Here is a 17,474-nt window from a genome sequence, read left to right on the forward strand (position 1 = left end):
GGTGAGTGAGTGGGCGGTTGTTGGCGCGGGGTGTGGGGCTGGAGGGGGGTGGCTGGCTTTCTGCAGTTTTACAGTACAAACAGGTGGTGGCTATGCTAATTTAAATGGTTAACCACTGTGTTGAATAATCACTGCCTCCTCAGCAGGCTCTGGTCCACACTCAGTGAACCCAACATTTACAGTTCATCAGGTCTTACACTACTTCAGTTTCATACTCACAGCTAACTTGAGAAACAGTCTGTTATTTAGCCTTCCTGTTGCCCCCCCACCCACCCCTCTTTCTGTAACTTTATCTCTCCATCCTCTCACTCTTCCAACAGTCCCTTCCTGGATTTTGCTGAGACGGTGGATGTACAGATTCTGTAGACACCGCAGACAACAAAGATGGAGAGGAGGGAGGCCAAGGGGGGGGAAACATGCTGAGCTTATTTCCCATAACCCAGCCAACTCTTGACCCAGCTGTTTCCTCTGTCTTCTCTCACTTCCTCTTTTTCTGCATTTCTCACTACTATGGCTGTTGCTCAAATTCATTCGAATTCTTCTTTTTTTTTTCCACTTTCCCAAATCCCGCTGTGTCATGTTAGTCACATGCAGACACTGTACTTGGCAATGACCATGTATAGCAGTGCTACAGTAGAGCGTCCTCTGTAAGATAAAACTCACACTCACACATGCACGTGCACACGTCCAACATGACCTCTACTGCTTCGGCACACAGTCACACTGAGAAAGTGGAATCTAAGTCTGAAGGTTGGAACAGCAGTGGCGCTGCAGGACCCAAATAGTGCTGCTAAAATTACAGTAGTCCTTTAAAAGTTTGGTCTATTAACAGCTCACATTCAGTCACCTACTGTATGCACGACAGGTCAACGAGAGCACGCTGCAGCAGTGCCACACACCAGTCTGTACTTGTGCTGAAAATGAGACTCCATGTAAGTGCGAAACTATCCATCACACACTGCATACTTAAAGTGGGGCGTTTAGTAATTTTAAATCATCTTATGCTGGGAAAGTAACGCTCCGAGAGAAATGTGAGAACCGTTTGTTTAAGCATTTAAAAGAGCCAACAAATTTATTTTGCCCTGCATAATAAACTAAATGATGATTACTATTAGCTGCAAGGCTTCGATTTAGGAGCACTGTGGTGTCCAACAGAATGGTTTTGGACTGTTGGCATAAAGGCTGGAACATGACGCTAATCCTTATGCATTGCAATTCAAATATGGTCCAAAATAAAAATGAACACATCTGCCCAAGGTGCTAGTTGCCTCTTGTTTTTTTTATATTATCGTTAAACTGATTCCACAAATGGTTGTAAATATAAAAATGTTCCAATGTCTAGTTCTGGACTGGGTTTTATTTTTTCTCTTCTTGGTGACTTTGTTGTAGATAATGGAAAACTCTGTGTCATGACACAGAGCGTTTAAACCAGACTGAAAAAAGGTGGTTGTTAAGTTCATGTTACAACAAGTACTTTTTTAAATAGACTAGATGATTGAGGAGTTTTGATGTCTATAAAATTCTGATGAACCATGAACAGAAGATAATTATGGTTTTAAAATGCCCCCTGTTGACAACAGGCTGCTTTATCCAGACAAGAATAAGTTCTTTAAACAGACTTTAGCTTAAATAAAATCTGTACCTGTGCTGGTTTAAACAACCTGCTTTAATTTGTTAGAGACTACTGGAGTGTAAAGTTTAAAGACTTGTACTTAGCCAGAGAATATAGGTTTGATTTTGTTTTTAATTTTTAACTCTATTGTAAATATGAGTACAGGAATATTCATATTGTGATTTTATAAACATATATTATTCTCTGGTGCACTGGGAGGATTTGAAGAGTAGGCAGAAATGTAAACACATGAACCACATTAATTTATACTATGATATTTTTAGCTTTTTGTTATTGCACAAAATGCAAACAAAGGAAAAGAGGGCAACAAAACATTTCAGCCGTTTCCACTACATATGGGACTGAAGGTTACGCTGCATAGAATGACATTCAGTAGAACAGAGAGCGAAGCCTCAGTCAGACTGCAGGGTGGGTCATCCTTTGGCATTCAGTCCTCCCCGGCTGTGGCCTGAAGTGGAGCAGTAGGTACTTGTTAGGGCAACAGTCAGAGACACAATCATCACTATGTAAGGACCACTCTACACAGTGGGCAGATATCTAGGTGACCCCCCTTGCTGTCTATGCCCATATTAGTCACTCTTAGGAGGGGGGGTGGGATAAATATAGGGTCAGCCGCTGTGGCGGGCTGAGCCTGCTAAGGCCTTATGAGTTTGCCCCCAATGCAGTTGCAGCCCATGGGAAATTTAGGAAGCTGGTTGGTGAGTGCGAGTTGGTGAATATTCAGCCACATGTGGTAGGAATTGGTAGGAATACGGCAGACGCAGAAGTCTGGTTTATCACTGCCAGTCTTGTTACATAAGTCAATCCTAAAAAGAAAACCGTTCTATCCATGTCCAGGGAAAGGTAGCTTGGCAAAGCTTGAGAACCATTAAAAGAGATGATGAGAGCGGCCAGATTCGTACTCAGCCAGGACAGATAAATAGAAAGGAATACCAGGTCGTACTAAAGATAGACTAACATCAAGCAGCACAGACACTAGATGACAAACTGCATAGACCTGGTGGCTTTTGTGTCAGAATGTAGACCACAACATTTGCTACGGTCTTTCTCCTGTGTCCTTAGCAACGCTGTAAGCAAGACCTGGTGAGAGTTGCTGTCACCTCAGTGGACCAAACAAACCTGCCGCAGACATGCTGTGCTATTCTGAGACAGACTCAGATTACACTTTAACTTACAGTTTAGACAAACACTTTGGTCAAATGTAGCTCTGATGGTAGCAGTGTGAGGTGTTTTTTTTTAACTATACAAAAAAAAAATTGAAAATCACAATCCCTCAAAAGCTAAGATGGACAACAACAAAAAGGCCTTTTGTGGAACAGAAAAAACATTTGGTCATGTGATTTAATTAAGTGTAATTTGACTTAAAAGACGTCACAAACAAAGACAAACAATCAACAACAGACATTGGCCTATTTCCAACTGTACATTTCCCTGTTGACCTCACCATGTTGACTTTCCCAACACAGGCACTTGACATCGTGATGTTTGTGTCTTATCTGTATTCCTTCAAAAACTCCTTCTCAACACAAACACAAAGCGGAAGAGAGGGGCTTACTGGTATTTCTAAAATTGCTAGGAACACAATGGTGTTTTAGATGCCGTACAGCCACAGGTAATACTTAACTCCATACGTACAACCTTCAAGCCTTGTAATTACCTGTTGAAACCCTGGTTAAACATTATTAAGTCCTGCTGGCACTCTGGCACACATGGGCGTTCACGCTATAAACAAACAGAAACATGCACGCCGACATTAAACATGAACAAACACGTATAATCAATCAAAAAGACGGCAACGCAACCTCGGGTGTCATGAGCACCTACGTTGGCCTTTGATTTTAGAAAGAGGCTGTGAAAAAAGGAATCTATAAGCATCATGTGCTGTAACCAAACAAAGCAGGAACTTTGAAGATCCCCACAAGTGATACTTGGCAGGGCTACACGCCTAATGTTTGTTGTAATGTCTTACAATGAATCTCAATTGTGCAAACGTTGCTTTAAGAACACTCACAGAAAATGTTGTGTAAAACAGCTGCAAGATTCAAACATGGGAACTGAAGACTAAACATTTATGCAACGCTTACTGATTTCTTGGAAGTGTTACAAAAGATAAAAGATGAAATATTATTCAGGTTTGCAATTACTTAAACCAAAATTTGACTAGCCTTTTTTTTAGCCTTAGTCTCTAAAATAGTACTTTAAAAAACTAGACAGGCAAGTCTTTGATCTGGCCTTGAGGGCTTATGTCTCTTCACTCTACTGTATCTAACAAGCCATTGCTCCACTTCTCCTTGATGTCTACAGGGACTGTAGACCACAGATAAGATTACTGGAAGTTGACCCAGTAAAGACAATCTTTACATTGTTCTCAGCATGTTCAAGAACACAAACTGCATATTATATTTACTTTGGCCTACTGCCCTCAAGGACCAAGGGCTGAACCTTTTACTATGCTTTAGTTTTCAGGTTCTGACACGTGACTGGTGTCTCAATGGGCTTTTTTTTTTTAAAGAATGGAATGGTTGTAAAAACTAAGTATCAGCAATCAGCTGACAAACATGACACGTTGAGTCTCTTCAACATCGGTTCTTGCTTATTAAGACACCAAGCCTTGGTCTCTGCTGAGCTGCACTCATCCTGCTACTTTAACGTCTAATACATTCCACTTCCCTTGGGCTTTTTTCATATTTTGGGTAAACCACAGTGAAATGTGATCATTGTGCCATTTCTCTAAATATCCAAAAGTGAAATCTAACCACTTCTACAAGCCATTTCCATCAAACTATTCCTTCTTTGTAGACTTGCAGGAGATGTCTTTACCTCAGTTAAAGACGGAAATCCAGTGATTTCAAAAGTTCTTTCAGTTTTGGGAAAGTGACACACCTGTTGCTAATAGGCAATAATTCAACAGGTTTTCCATTGAGGTTTAGTTGACAGTTTTGTATTTACTCTGACTATTCATTTGTGAGGATGAAAAAGAAAGCTTAAAACTTAATAAACATAATAAACATAATAATCAATCTCATCATGTAGACCTGGGGGAAATGATAGCATCAATTTTAAAACTTTCTGAATCAACTGAACTTTTTTGTTTTGTAAATCTCTGAAACCAAAACTCCCATCAGGAACTGTCTGCATGTCTCTTTCGTACTTCCTTCTACTGAGGACATAGGAGAAGTAGATATTCTGGATCAAGTCTGTGTCTGGGCATGTTTCAAACAAAAAGTGAATCACTCAAACATGTGGAGCCTCGATGTCTTTGTAAGGTCAGAAAAACATGATCAACGGCTGCGTCACCAGGAACTACAGATGTTGCTTTTCATTCTGTTGACATTATTCACACTAGTTTACAACAAGATGACGCATTTAAACAGGCGCATCAACAGGACTAAAACTTCGGTCTGGTTGCAAACGCCGTTATTGATCACGTGACATCAGTCACGACTGTCGTTATTTCGCCCCCCATAGGCGAAAAAAAAAACTTAAAATAAATAAAATACAACATGAGAAATAAATGTAACTTACAGTTGGTTAATTTGATTTTTCGTCACCACAGCGTCATCGCTGAAGTAAGGAACCATCTTGGCACCGCAGCAGGAGCAGAAGCTGACCGCTGACGAGCTGTCAGAACTGGACACGTTTCCCAGCGTCATACCGCTGGAAGTTTGGAGCTCAGAACAGCGTCAGGTGTTCTTTTGGTCCCGGAAAAAAAAAAGCTTTTTTTTTTTTTACTCCTCTCCTGCCTTCATGTGCGCGAAACTCCCCTCAAGTTTTAACCACAGCAGAAAAAAAATGATGAAACAGAGACAGAAAAAATTTGATGTTTCCAAACAATAATTGAGCAAAAAGGAATAAATCTAGACCGGGTTTTCCCTGATGCCGGCAACGGTGAACGGATATCTGTAGTTTCCCAATGCAGTGAAGGCGAGTGCCATTTTAAAATAAGTTCCAGGATAGTTTTCATAACATTATTTCACCACAATCTTCACTGAAGGAAACGAACTCCTTCAACGTGTACAGTGATGAGACATATGACTGGGGACAAACTCCCACAGTAAAAGTCATGGCAGACAGGAGGAGCTGCACCGACACGTGTTTGGGGGAAAAGCATGGAGCCAATGAGGAGCAAACAGGGAGGAGCCCCGGACTCCTGCACCGACTCTGTCTGAAACACAGCAGCGGATCTGCAGCAGTGGGAGCTTTGGAAACTGCAGGTGTTTGTTCCTGCAGGTGATCGCAGCGTTTACGCCTCCTACTCCTCCTTCAGGTCTGATAACTTTATCAGTAAATGTGCTGCTAGTGCTGGTTGTAGCAAAAAAAAATCCTGTTTTCAAGTTTTACTGATAAGTGCACACAACTAAAAGTATGAGAAGAATGTTTATTTTTGTATTTAATTTACTGGTTATTTGTTTATATATAATACATGTTTTCAATATTTATTTTATTAATTTTTTTATTTTATTTATTTGCACATTGTCTCTGCTGAGGCAGACTGTATATAAGAACTGGACAAAGCTAAATCCATTGCAGGCTGTAGTTGCAGGGTGAAGTTGTAAAGGAATACCTAGAAAGACTCTGGTGGTTTTATAGGAACCAAGTTTACATCACTGGGGCAGTGGTGGCTTAGTGGTTAAGGAAGTGGACTGGAGGGTGCTGTGTCACAATGACAAGTAGTTCACTTTCATTCCTTCACTTATTGCATCAGTTCCAGGTCTTCTTCTTATGAAATATGTCTGTTTTGTAAATTATCAGAGCATGCATGAGAAAAAGGAAGTGTTTGTAAAAGCAGGACATTTTGAAATTGTTGTAGTGACGTACAGTATGTGTGACTGTAAGTCCGTGGGAAAACAAGACTTCCAGTAGAAGTCTTAAAGTAAAATTAATCCAAATCAAATAACAAACCAATAAAGATAATATTTGAATATTGTAGTCTATCATGTCTGGTACCCCCAGTTATTATAACTATCACCTTTAGACATTCAGTCTCGTTTTTTTTTTTTCTGAAAGCAACTTAACAATTGTGTCATGTCTGTCAATATGCTAGTCCAAGTTGCTTTTCAAATGCAAGCGCAAACAGATATTTTTTTAAATAAATTCCATTCACAAAGATAGAATAATAAACCTCCTGAGTAAACATCAACTGAACTTGACCAAAGGTTTTACATTGAAGGTTTAAGTATTCTTCTGCACTGCAGATGATTAAGCGCAACAGTCCACCAAGGTCATCCAGTATTATGATCACTAAGACTGTTAAACAAAGACAATTGAACCCATATGGCCTTTTGTTTTGGCAGCCAGCTCATTAAGGAGACTCCACTTGTCTCTTCCTCACCTCTTTTCCTTCCCAGCACACAAACCTTGTGGCTGCATTGCATAAAGAACCGAAGCTAATGGGAAACAGGTTGAGGGTTTCCAGACTGCAGCAACGTTGCTGGTGCTGATGACCATCCACGCTGGTATTAAGATAAAGTGTAGATTCGGTGGAGCCTGTCTTGTCAACAAAGTCTGGCAGACGCATAACATTCCACATTAAACAGCCCTGTAGATATCAGTCATCAACCCGCCACATGGAGGGAGATGGACATAATGTTTTGGCCTATTTTATATCCAATTAAACATTTTATATTCCACTGGCGTGCCAGCATGTAACCAAACAACAATGTCGAAACACAGTTAAACAAACACATCCCCTCACTGATCAGATTTCACACTGGCTTTGCTTGGTGGCCTAAATTGTGAGGTAAAACATCTGCAGTGAAAACACACAGCCAAACTAGAGAGACGTATTTAGAGCTGAAGATTTTGAGCCTAAAAGTCTTCCAGTCCGTTGCTGATCACTGTCAACAGTATGTTATGTAATCAGTGCTGTTAAACTATTACAAAAAATTAATCTGATTAATTACCGGGCAGCTGTGGACTGATACCAAGAATCAGGTATCACGATACAGGGGCAACAATACAATTTACTACAATATACTCCGATACTATAGGCACAGCAATATAATGAGTTTTTTAAGCAATTTGATTGTAAGAAATCTGTCAGCACACAATGCTGTTACATGTTTAACATCAGGTTCCTAAATCAGAGCAGAGTGATCTACATTTGTAATCACGAGAGAAGAAATAAAATCAAAACAAAGTGAATCATTGTTAAAGCCCTTATCCTCAACAGTATTAGTCAACATTTAGCTTTATACAGCACACTATGCTGAGAGAGCAATGTGTTTGAATGTTGCACAAGGCTGTTAGCTTTATACAGTACACTATGTGTTTGAATGTTGCACAAGGCTGTTGAATATCTCACATAATTTTGGTACTGATAAAAATCTGAAAAATCTTGATTAAGCTCTAGAAAATTCCACTTGTATCACATGAACAAAAACATTTTTTTTTCATTTCTGTTAGAAATTCCAACTATTTTTTCGTCTGATATCTTATGATTACTGCCATGCCAAAATGATCTCTGAAATGATGACAGTTGTACCTTTTTTAATTTGACTTATTTATTTAAATTCAACAATTCAAAATGCTAAATGGTTTTGTAAGATGTGGTGTAAATATTCTACTAGGTGAATTATTCCAAAACACATTCTTACTAAATATTTTTAAAAAGGAAAGTAAACATGCAGCAGCTGAGTAAGTGCACATGTTTACAAACCATGTGTTCTGCTGGGAGACGAGGCGATTACATCACATGTGAAACACAAACGCTGGTACGTCCGCATGTTACACTACACTCAACATCTTCTCACCTTCCCAATGACAGGGTCTGCATCACAAGGCAGATCACAAGCCATCCAGCTCTGCCAACAGCTGGAACTACAAAGTCAACGTTACACAAACCGTTCCATGTGCTTCTGCTCATGTGGTTCTGTTTAGTCTCATCACATTTAACAGCATGCTGTTGAGAATTTATTTTTCTGTGGGCTGGTAACACGAGAGCCTGTTGTGGTGTTAGTGCTGAGCACTGTTGCACAAGCTCTTTCCACTGCATGTCCACCTTCTTCACTCTGTAGGAACGGGCAGAAACATCACAGCTGCTAGAGCTGAGGTTAGAGAGATGTGTTTATTTAAAAGTGTCTGACACCTCGGTCAGTGCAACTAGTCTGCGGGACATGGAGTAATGGACATGCAGGATGTTACTGATGATACACATCAGAACTAAAGGTTGCTAAGCACCTTTTTGAAAGATATACGGTACATCGGATTTACACCCTTCAAGAAACACCATTCGACACATCCAAATGCTAAAAGCAACAGCCTGGACTACAACGCCTCATGTTCAAATGTTTGCTAACATTTCAGCCCACTGAACTGTAGTTCAAACTCAGGGAAGCAGTGTAACCAGCAGATAAGACAAAGACAGGTTGGTTAAAAGGCGTCGTCTGTCCATTAGACTGTTAGAAAAGAATGAAAAAAAGCTCAGAGACAAAATACGACAAACATCACATCAATACATATTTAACATTTGTGGCTGCATTTTGGTACAGATAGTGATGATGGCCAAAATCAGTACAAACTTCCAATAACATGTGGAGGGTATGGGCTTGCATTACCATGTGGTATGTTTCAGGAACCCATAAACGTGTCACCTACTCCTTAGACCTCGTATATGAATTGGACTCAAAGATCAAAATGGAACCGTTTGATTCACTAAATCTAAACATGCTTACACCATAGTTTACATCCTGCACTTTAAGTTTTTTTTCGTTACAGAACCAACACATCAACCTGCATGTATTAGCATCAAGTTGAAGCTGCAGCAATGCTGGTATTACTGAATCTGATGTAATAGTTTGCCTTTGAAAAAACATTTATTTAAGAATAATTGTGTGTGTTTGATTATCTTTTTTTATGTACCAGAATAGATGTTTTTTGTCATATTACAACCCTAATGTTGACCTTTACACATTCCAGAGCTGTAGCAAAAGTTTCAGCTTGTTGTTTTCTTTAAAAAAATTAAAAAAACAGTTCTGGGTTTAGTCAAAAGATAAAACCGTGCGAATGTCAGTCTGAAGGCAACTGAAAACATTGTGCAGTCACTACAGACAGCTGCTGGGGTGTTTCCGTGTGAGAGACATGTTGACAAATACAGTGAGGCAGAGAAAAACAGAACAGAAACAGGGTGTGAATCAATGAGCAGTGAACTTAAAAACCAGCAAAGTAAAAAAAAAAAAAAGATGAAGAAACTCAGAGTGAAAAAAAAAAAAAACTCAACTAAATTGCTTCATCCTGCGACTTGGATCCATATGTAGGGTGGAGAAGCTCTTATGTAACACACTGGTATACTGCAGATCACACAGCATCACTCTAAAAGTGTGTGTCTGTCCTAACGCTGAGCAAATGTTGAACTTATACTGAGCCAACTGGTAAAACAGGACGTTGATGATGTGAGACATGGTAAGAAAAAGTACATTGTGTGTGTGTGTGTGTGTGTGTGTGTGTACATACATCTACGGACATGACTTCACCAACTGCTGCTGCTGCAGCTCTGTGATATTACCTAACAGATAATTAGGTCCACATGTCCTTAAAGAAATTATTGGGGTGTGTTAAAGAATAACAGCAGTGATGTCACCATGTTTTAATGATCGAATGTGTTAAAAACATTCCAAAATCTTTCCTTTTTTTTCAGTCAAGTTATATGATTTGTTGTTAAAGCTCATCATGAAACAGCTCATACTGTATCTGGCCCAACAAACACTGGTACACAGTATGGTAAAGACTGACACGAATCCTTCTGTTTCATGGACTACAATCAATCAACTGTAATTACTGTTGACGCCACTAAATGGCAGCAGACATCAAATGTGCCAAATTATCTTTGGACATTTAGTTATACAGTAGGTATATATTCTTGTATATATAATTTAAATTATTTTACCCAGCACTCTATATCCAACCAAAACTGAACCGGCCCACCAGTCAAATTCTGCACTTCAGTTTGGCCCAAACCTTTGCCTAGCCCTGATCTAGTGTATAAACTGAGTAATTCACACATTAAGCTTCATGAGATCAATTTATTGTGGGTGTGGCTGGAACAGCTGGGTACACCCTGGACAGATCATCTTCTGCAAGGCCACTTATAGATTACTTTCACATTCACACTCATATCTGTGGCTAACTTAGAGTGCTTTAAGCCAATAGCATTTTTTTAACAAAGCAAAAACAAGTACGGCATGAGCCCTAACCATTATTCCATTTTTGACATCTAACTTTATTATCGGTAACAGATATTGTTAATAATTTGAAATAATAAAGATCGATAAATGAAAGTGGTTATTAGAGTTACAGCTCTGAGGAAATATGTCTCATAAAGAGTGAAGTTTAAGGAAATGAAAAATGACTTCTAGGAATAGAAAAGTTATTACACAAATATTGGAAGGAGACAACATTCCACTGCGCAGCAGATCCTGGAATTGCCTAATGGCCTCATTGCTCCAAAATCAGACAGGTTTTATCTATTAGTGTTGGTTTGAAACTGCATTTTTAGAAAGAGAGAGTATTTTACTTGTCATGTTTACAGTTCGTGTCCAGTTCTGAAAATGTAAACAATGCTATCATTTGGTTTTATTTGTTTTGACAGGCACTGAGCTGCTGCACACGTTTGGATCACCCCAGGTCTTTGAGAAAGTGCTACTGTCTCCAAATGATTTGTCATAGCAGATCACAGTTCTGTTTACTGCTGTCATTGTGTCACACATCACTGTGACAACCATCTCCACCCACTCCACTCTTCTTCACCCTTTTTCTGCATTATCCATTACTGTAGATGTTTTAGCTGTGGTATTTTTTTTTTTTTACCACAAATTCTCGCAGCACATACTGTAGATGACACAGTGATCTTCCAACATCGTGGACAACCGCCATGATTCCTGCCTGACTGAAATCATGGAGAGCCTTTTCTAATCCACTCACATAGACACTAAAGGATCCCAACCATCCACTACTACAAACACTACAAACAAACTAGTGTGTTGAACACATGTACTGCAGACCAAACGCCCTACATTTCTATGTCAATGGGCCAGAATTGATCAAGACATCTCTGCACTTTAGCAGGAAATACAAAAACTGTGTCCCTTAACAGTAAATATGTCCAAAAATATTTTTATAGACAATGAGTAATATATTTAACTGACTTGTAGTGACAAGTAGTTCACTTTCATTTTCATTTCATTCAAAGTCATGCGTTTAATATAACAAGAAAAAAGACTAGTTTCACAGAGTAGATCTCAACAGACAAATCTAAGTGAACTCTCCTTAAGCAGCCAAACTCAAAGACTGAACTCAAGCTGAGATTGTGCATAAATCTCATTTGCTGTCATAGCCTCAGGTAAGTAGAAGTAGGTGAACAACTCAAGTTCTGTACAATTTAAACAACAAAAAGACAACAAACAACAAAAAACATTCATATTTTAGTTGCGTTTTAACACCTGTTCAATAAGCCTCTCTACAGTACAGGACCCCAGTGAGGCTACAGGATACTACATTCAAAGATAAAGAGACTGTGTGTGAGATCTGACCTGAGTTCAAACCTTTTTTGTGTACTGTGCTGTGTATCAGTACCAGGCATAAAGTCAAACCCACACCCACATGCCGATGTGCTCAAATTCCCTTCCCTAAGTCAAATGAACAAAGAGACAGTACTGTGCCATGACGTCCGTGTGTTTCATGAAGACAGACAAGAACATCAGTCAGTCACAACGCCATGAAAGTTAATCTCAGCTGTGACGCCGATGTTCGCAGCTTTAAGAGCCCCGAAAGAGAAATGTTTCTTTTGGCACAATCCTCAATGACAATGTGGGGATTTCACAGTCTATTTACAGCACAGAAAAAAACAACAGCATTATATAAAAGTCAGTTCTTTTTCATACACTAAGTTGTTTTAAGATCCTTCAGAAAATGCTCTCCTGGGTTAAAAATTTAATTTTTTTTAAACAGACATAAAAGGCTTACAACAAAAAAAAATTTAAACAGACATAAAAGGCTTACAACATTATTTTGTGTGTTTGTATTTTTTAAATTGTATTTTAATACTTTTATTCATGCAACAGCTAATCAATCTGGTCAATCTGAGAACCTGGCTGTACTCGAGCAGTGAAAAAGTGACGCAGAGACTCCCTCTAGTGGGGTGAGCCTCTATTTACAGTATCTATGGTTGATTATGAACACGGCAGGTCATTGAAGTGGCCACAACAGGAAGTGATGTTGCTCACCTTCTAGGCTGAGAACGACGGTCATCCTCACCACTGCCCGACTCCTGCAGAAAAAAAGGCAAATGTTAATATTCAAAACATGATGTAATTTCCCATCAGCCTCAGCACCAGCAAAAGAGAAAACACCGGCCTCTCTGACCACAGACTTGGGTGGCCCTTTGGTTCACTTGCTGTGTCAGATTCAATTAACCTTGCCTAACAGGAGACCCACATTTGGGATAAAGCTACACCAGGCCTTTCATCGGGGCCTTGAGTCACGAGCCAGGGTCAGTGTGGGTTTTTAACTCTGAGCGGTGACCAGGGATAAGGCTGGAACAGACTGTGTGTCCGTGCTTTCTCTACACCGTCTTTCCAAAACCTAATCATCATCTGCCTCACCACTGCCCCCAAACAGCCCACCACACAGACAGACTTAATCCCTGCCTCGTTCAGTAATCCCAAACCAAATTCTAAGAAGTTTCTCCTTAGCATTAGTCTGTCAATCCTAGACACACACACACACAAACATGGACACACACACATGGAAAAACAAACAAGGACATGCACATTAGGCACTTTGTACTTCTTTCATAACAACAAGGCAACATAATGATTTTTTTGTATTTATATATGTTAAAATCATGAATATTATAGTACTGCTATTACCATCTCAACTTTAAAATTGTACTGCAAAATACTGTGATACTTATTATTTTATTTTATAATTTGGTTGGGAGTATATAAACTATATTGAAGGTGCAACATAATGCAAGATAAAAAATTATGACAAGGAAGGTTAGCACGGAGCTGATTACAGTGGAACAATAAGATGTACAGAACGCATCATCATCATCATCATCATCATCCTCAGCTCAACTAACTATGAATAAATGAAATCCTTGCATGACCTCATCTGTTCGCTGCACAGTCACTCCTGACATATTGCCTCTCTCAGCAGATTTCAAAGGCAATCATGACAGCGGTGTAATATCACATCTCTGCTGAGCTTACACACTCGGCACTGATGTGATTTGTTGACTGTGCCCAAAAAAAGGGGGGTAAAAATACCATCATAAATGGGACCACAGCTGGGTTTAATGTGCAAGCCGATCTCCATGGCAACCAATTGTCGCTGCATGGATGTGTAGGGAGTGGCCCTGAAAGCCAATGAGAGGAGGGGATGTGATGTGCTGCTAGGCAGATTACTGAGCATCACCACTTTAAGGTATCTGTCAACCTCCCCCCCACCCCCCATTGTGAGGGTGGCAAGTAAGACAAGCCTCATTAATCAAGGAGTCAGTAATCTGTCTTTCATTTGTCAAAGTGCTGATGAACAGGGTTTGTATGGCAGCGTACTGGAGTCTCTGGTACTGACATTCCAGCTCGATCCTAGCTTTTTCCTGCTTAGAACCCTCCTCACTGACGAGATGACATCTACCAGGAGTGCTCACATGGCTGCTCCGCTTCAGGAATGTGTCTTGTGACATGTAGCACTAACCTCAGCACAGGATCCTTCCTCTGCTGTAAGCCTGCACTGCTGGGTTGAATTTGGACATCATGTGTTTTGACCAAAAATGGACATCATAATAAAACCTGCATTAAAATCAATATTAGGTCCCAAACTGTAGAGCCACGTTCTCTTTGTGTCATGGAACTGGTACAAACTTGGTCAAATAAGGAGCATTGATTTTACTAATCAATCCATCATTATTTGCATGGCTGTCCCATGTGATTTGCCAAAGCAGACCAATGGGAGAAAGGGTTGAGCTGAAAAGTCGATTGTTGACAGTAAGTCGGTATGTCCGGCATCAATATGAAAGACAGCTGTGGCTGAGGGGTTCAGTTTTGTTATTTTATGCAAAGAACCACCAAGGAGATCCATCCATCCATCCATCCATCCACTTATCCGTTACCAGGTCGCGGGGGCAGCAGTCTCCATGACCACCACCCAAATCACACTGCAGCGTACCAACCCTCCTGAACCTTCCTGTGGGTGGTGAGTCCACTGGAAGGTACCAACCGCCCTAACCTGGGACTCAAACTTGTCCAGGAGGTGAACCCTGTGGTTCCACACCAATGACAGAGACGTTGCTGCTGGGCCAAAGCGCCACACCACCAAGAAAATGTGACAATAATGTACCAGTTTTCATTACCTTCAGGTGAATAAAAAGAGTTAAAGATTCAGAGAAGATGAAAATGTTACCAGAAAAATATTACTTATATATTATTATAAAAATATTGTATTATTAAAAAGGTAATAAAGACGGAAGGTGTCTTGATATTCCTTAACGTTTTCAAATTTTAAATTTTAAAATAAAAATATATAAATGCTTTCCGTCTGAATTGTCCTTAAGCTTTTAATTCTCTTGTCATCTGTATCTTAGTACTCCAACATAACGTCATATATAAAACATGAATTGTCATCATCATCATCATCATCAACATTAACATTAACATTAACATTAACATTAATTAACATTAGCAATCTAAGTTAAAAATAATTATTACTTTTTCAAACATGTGCTATGAGATGAAGACATTCTTTTTGGACTCATATTTTATTTAACCATAAAACCAACCCATTTGATTGGCCAGACTTTCACAGAGTCTTTTATTTAGCTTAATTACAGATGTGTTCTAGAAGAATATGTGTGCAGATCATCATCGAACTGGTTGAGTAAAAATACTAATGTCTGTGGTCAATCTGTGTCTGTCTCTTCTCCTCTCTCCCTTCATCCTCTCCTTTTCAGCTTTGTTTCTACTTCATCCTCACCTCTCCTCTGTCGTCCTACTGTTTCTCTAAATCACATTTATCATGTGTTTGCCCGCAGGGCTTTTTTCTATAACCTGACCTTGTCACCGAGTCACTGTAACACTGTAACCTCTGTGTGTGTGTGTGTGTGTGTGTGTGTGTGTGTGTGTGTGTGTGTGTGTGTGTGTGTGCCAAACTGTAGAGCCACGTTCTCTTTGTGTCATGGAACTGGTACAAACTTGGTCAAATAAGGAGCATTGATTTTACTAATCAATCCATCATTATTTGCATGGCTGTCCCATGTGATTTGCCAAAGCAGACCAATGGGAGAAAGGGTTGAGCTGAAAAGTCGATTGTTGACAGTAAGTCGGTATGTCCGGCATCAATATGAAAGACAGCTGTGGCTGAGGGGTTCAGTTTTGTTATTTTATGCAAAGAACCACCAAGGAGATCCATCCATCCATCCATCCATCCACTTATCCGTTACCAGGTCGCGGGGGCAGCAGTCTCCATGACCACCACCCAAATCACACTGCAGCGTACCAACCCTCCTGAACCTTCCTGTGGGTGGTGAGTCCACTGGAAGGTACCAACCGCCCTAACCTGGGACTCGAACTTGTCCAGGAGGTGAACCCTGTGGTTCCACACCAATGACAGAGACGTTGCTGCTGGGCCAAAGCGCCACACCACCAAGAAAATGTGACAATAATGTACCAGTTTTCATTACCTTCAGGTGAATAAAAAAAGTTAAAGTTAAAGATTCAGAGAAGATGAAAATGTTACCAGAAAAATATTACTTAAAAATATTGTATTATTAAAAAGGTAATAAAGACGGAAGGTGTCTTGATATTCCTTAACGTTTTCAAATTTTAAATTTTAAAATAAAAATATATAAATGCTTTCCGTCTGAATTGTCCTTAAGCTTTTAATTCTCTTGTCATCTGTATCTTAGTACTCCAACATAACGTCATATATAAAACATGAATTGTCATCATCATCATCATCATCAACATTAACATTAACATTAACATTAACATTAACATTAATATCTTCTTCATCCCTGCTTACGGCTACTTCACCAGACCAGATTTAGGAAGTGTCGATGAGTCCAAAAGCAGAAGTGGACTGGACCACAGACCTGACAGGCCCGTCACATTAAGCTGCTTCGAGGCAGCTCCTCGGCCTTTACTGTCACTCTAGTGTCCAGAGTGATTATATTTAAGGTGTCATGGTTGTACAATTAGAACTGATCAATACCTTTAGGCAAGAACTAGAGAAAACACTGACGGTGTAAACCTTCGCTACGGCCACTCAGATTTCAGCAGAGTCAGTACACTCCACGTTCTGACAAAGTCAACAATTTTGAAGTTCCTGGATTTGGATCAATAATCAGAATCAACACAGATATGTAACGATAATGTAACTAAAAGGGTTCACACCGTTCTTATGGATCAAGTTGCATTGGCATTAGGGCTATGTTAGGCTAATTTAAAGATGCACTGAGAAAAAAGTTAAAATAAAACACAATACTATCTGACTGAAACAGATAAATGCATAATAACAAATCCAATCACATATGGCTTAAAGTAAAATAACAGGATGAGATGAGGCAAAGGATTTTATAACACAAAAACGGAGTTAAATAACTTAAATAAATTGGAGAAAAACACAACAACATGAGACATTGTTACAAAGCAACACATAATCAATTCATAAACACGACCTTATACTCTAAAAACACAAAACGAACAGGAGGCAAAACACAATATCACACAAGGTAACAGAATGAGAACAAAAAAGAACAGAAAATTACTTTTTCATTTTAAAAAATAATGGTTGCAGCTCTGAAATGACTTCGTGGTGTCACAGAGTATCTGAGCCATCTGTCAAC

At 39.5% G+C, this 17,474-nt stretch overlaps 1 protein-coding gene across 1 annotated transcript in view; it reads right to left on the reverse strand.

Annotated features, from left to right (window-relative positions):
• Positions 1–6,013, reverse strand: part of ssh2a (slingshot protein phosphatase 2a) — an 18,683-nt gene extending 12,670 nt beyond the window's left edge. Inside the window, exon 1 of the mRNA XM_017032208.2 lies at positions 5,159–6,013. Coding sequence (XP_016887697.1) covers positions 5,159–5,286 — 128 coding nt within the window. The 5' untranslated portion in view covers positions 5,287–6,013. The remainder of the gene's footprint in view (positions 1–5,158) is intronic.
• Positions 6,014–17,474: the final 11,461 nt, after the last annotated feature.

This window comes from Cynoglossus semilaevis, chromosome 4, assembly GCF_000523025.1.
Source record: "Cynoglossus semilaevis isolate Cse_v1.0 chromosome 4, Cse_v1.0, whole genome shotgun sequence".
Lineage (NCBI taxonomy): Eukaryota > Metazoa > Chordata > Actinopteri > Pleuronectiformes > Cynoglossidae > Cynoglossus > Cynoglossus semilaevis.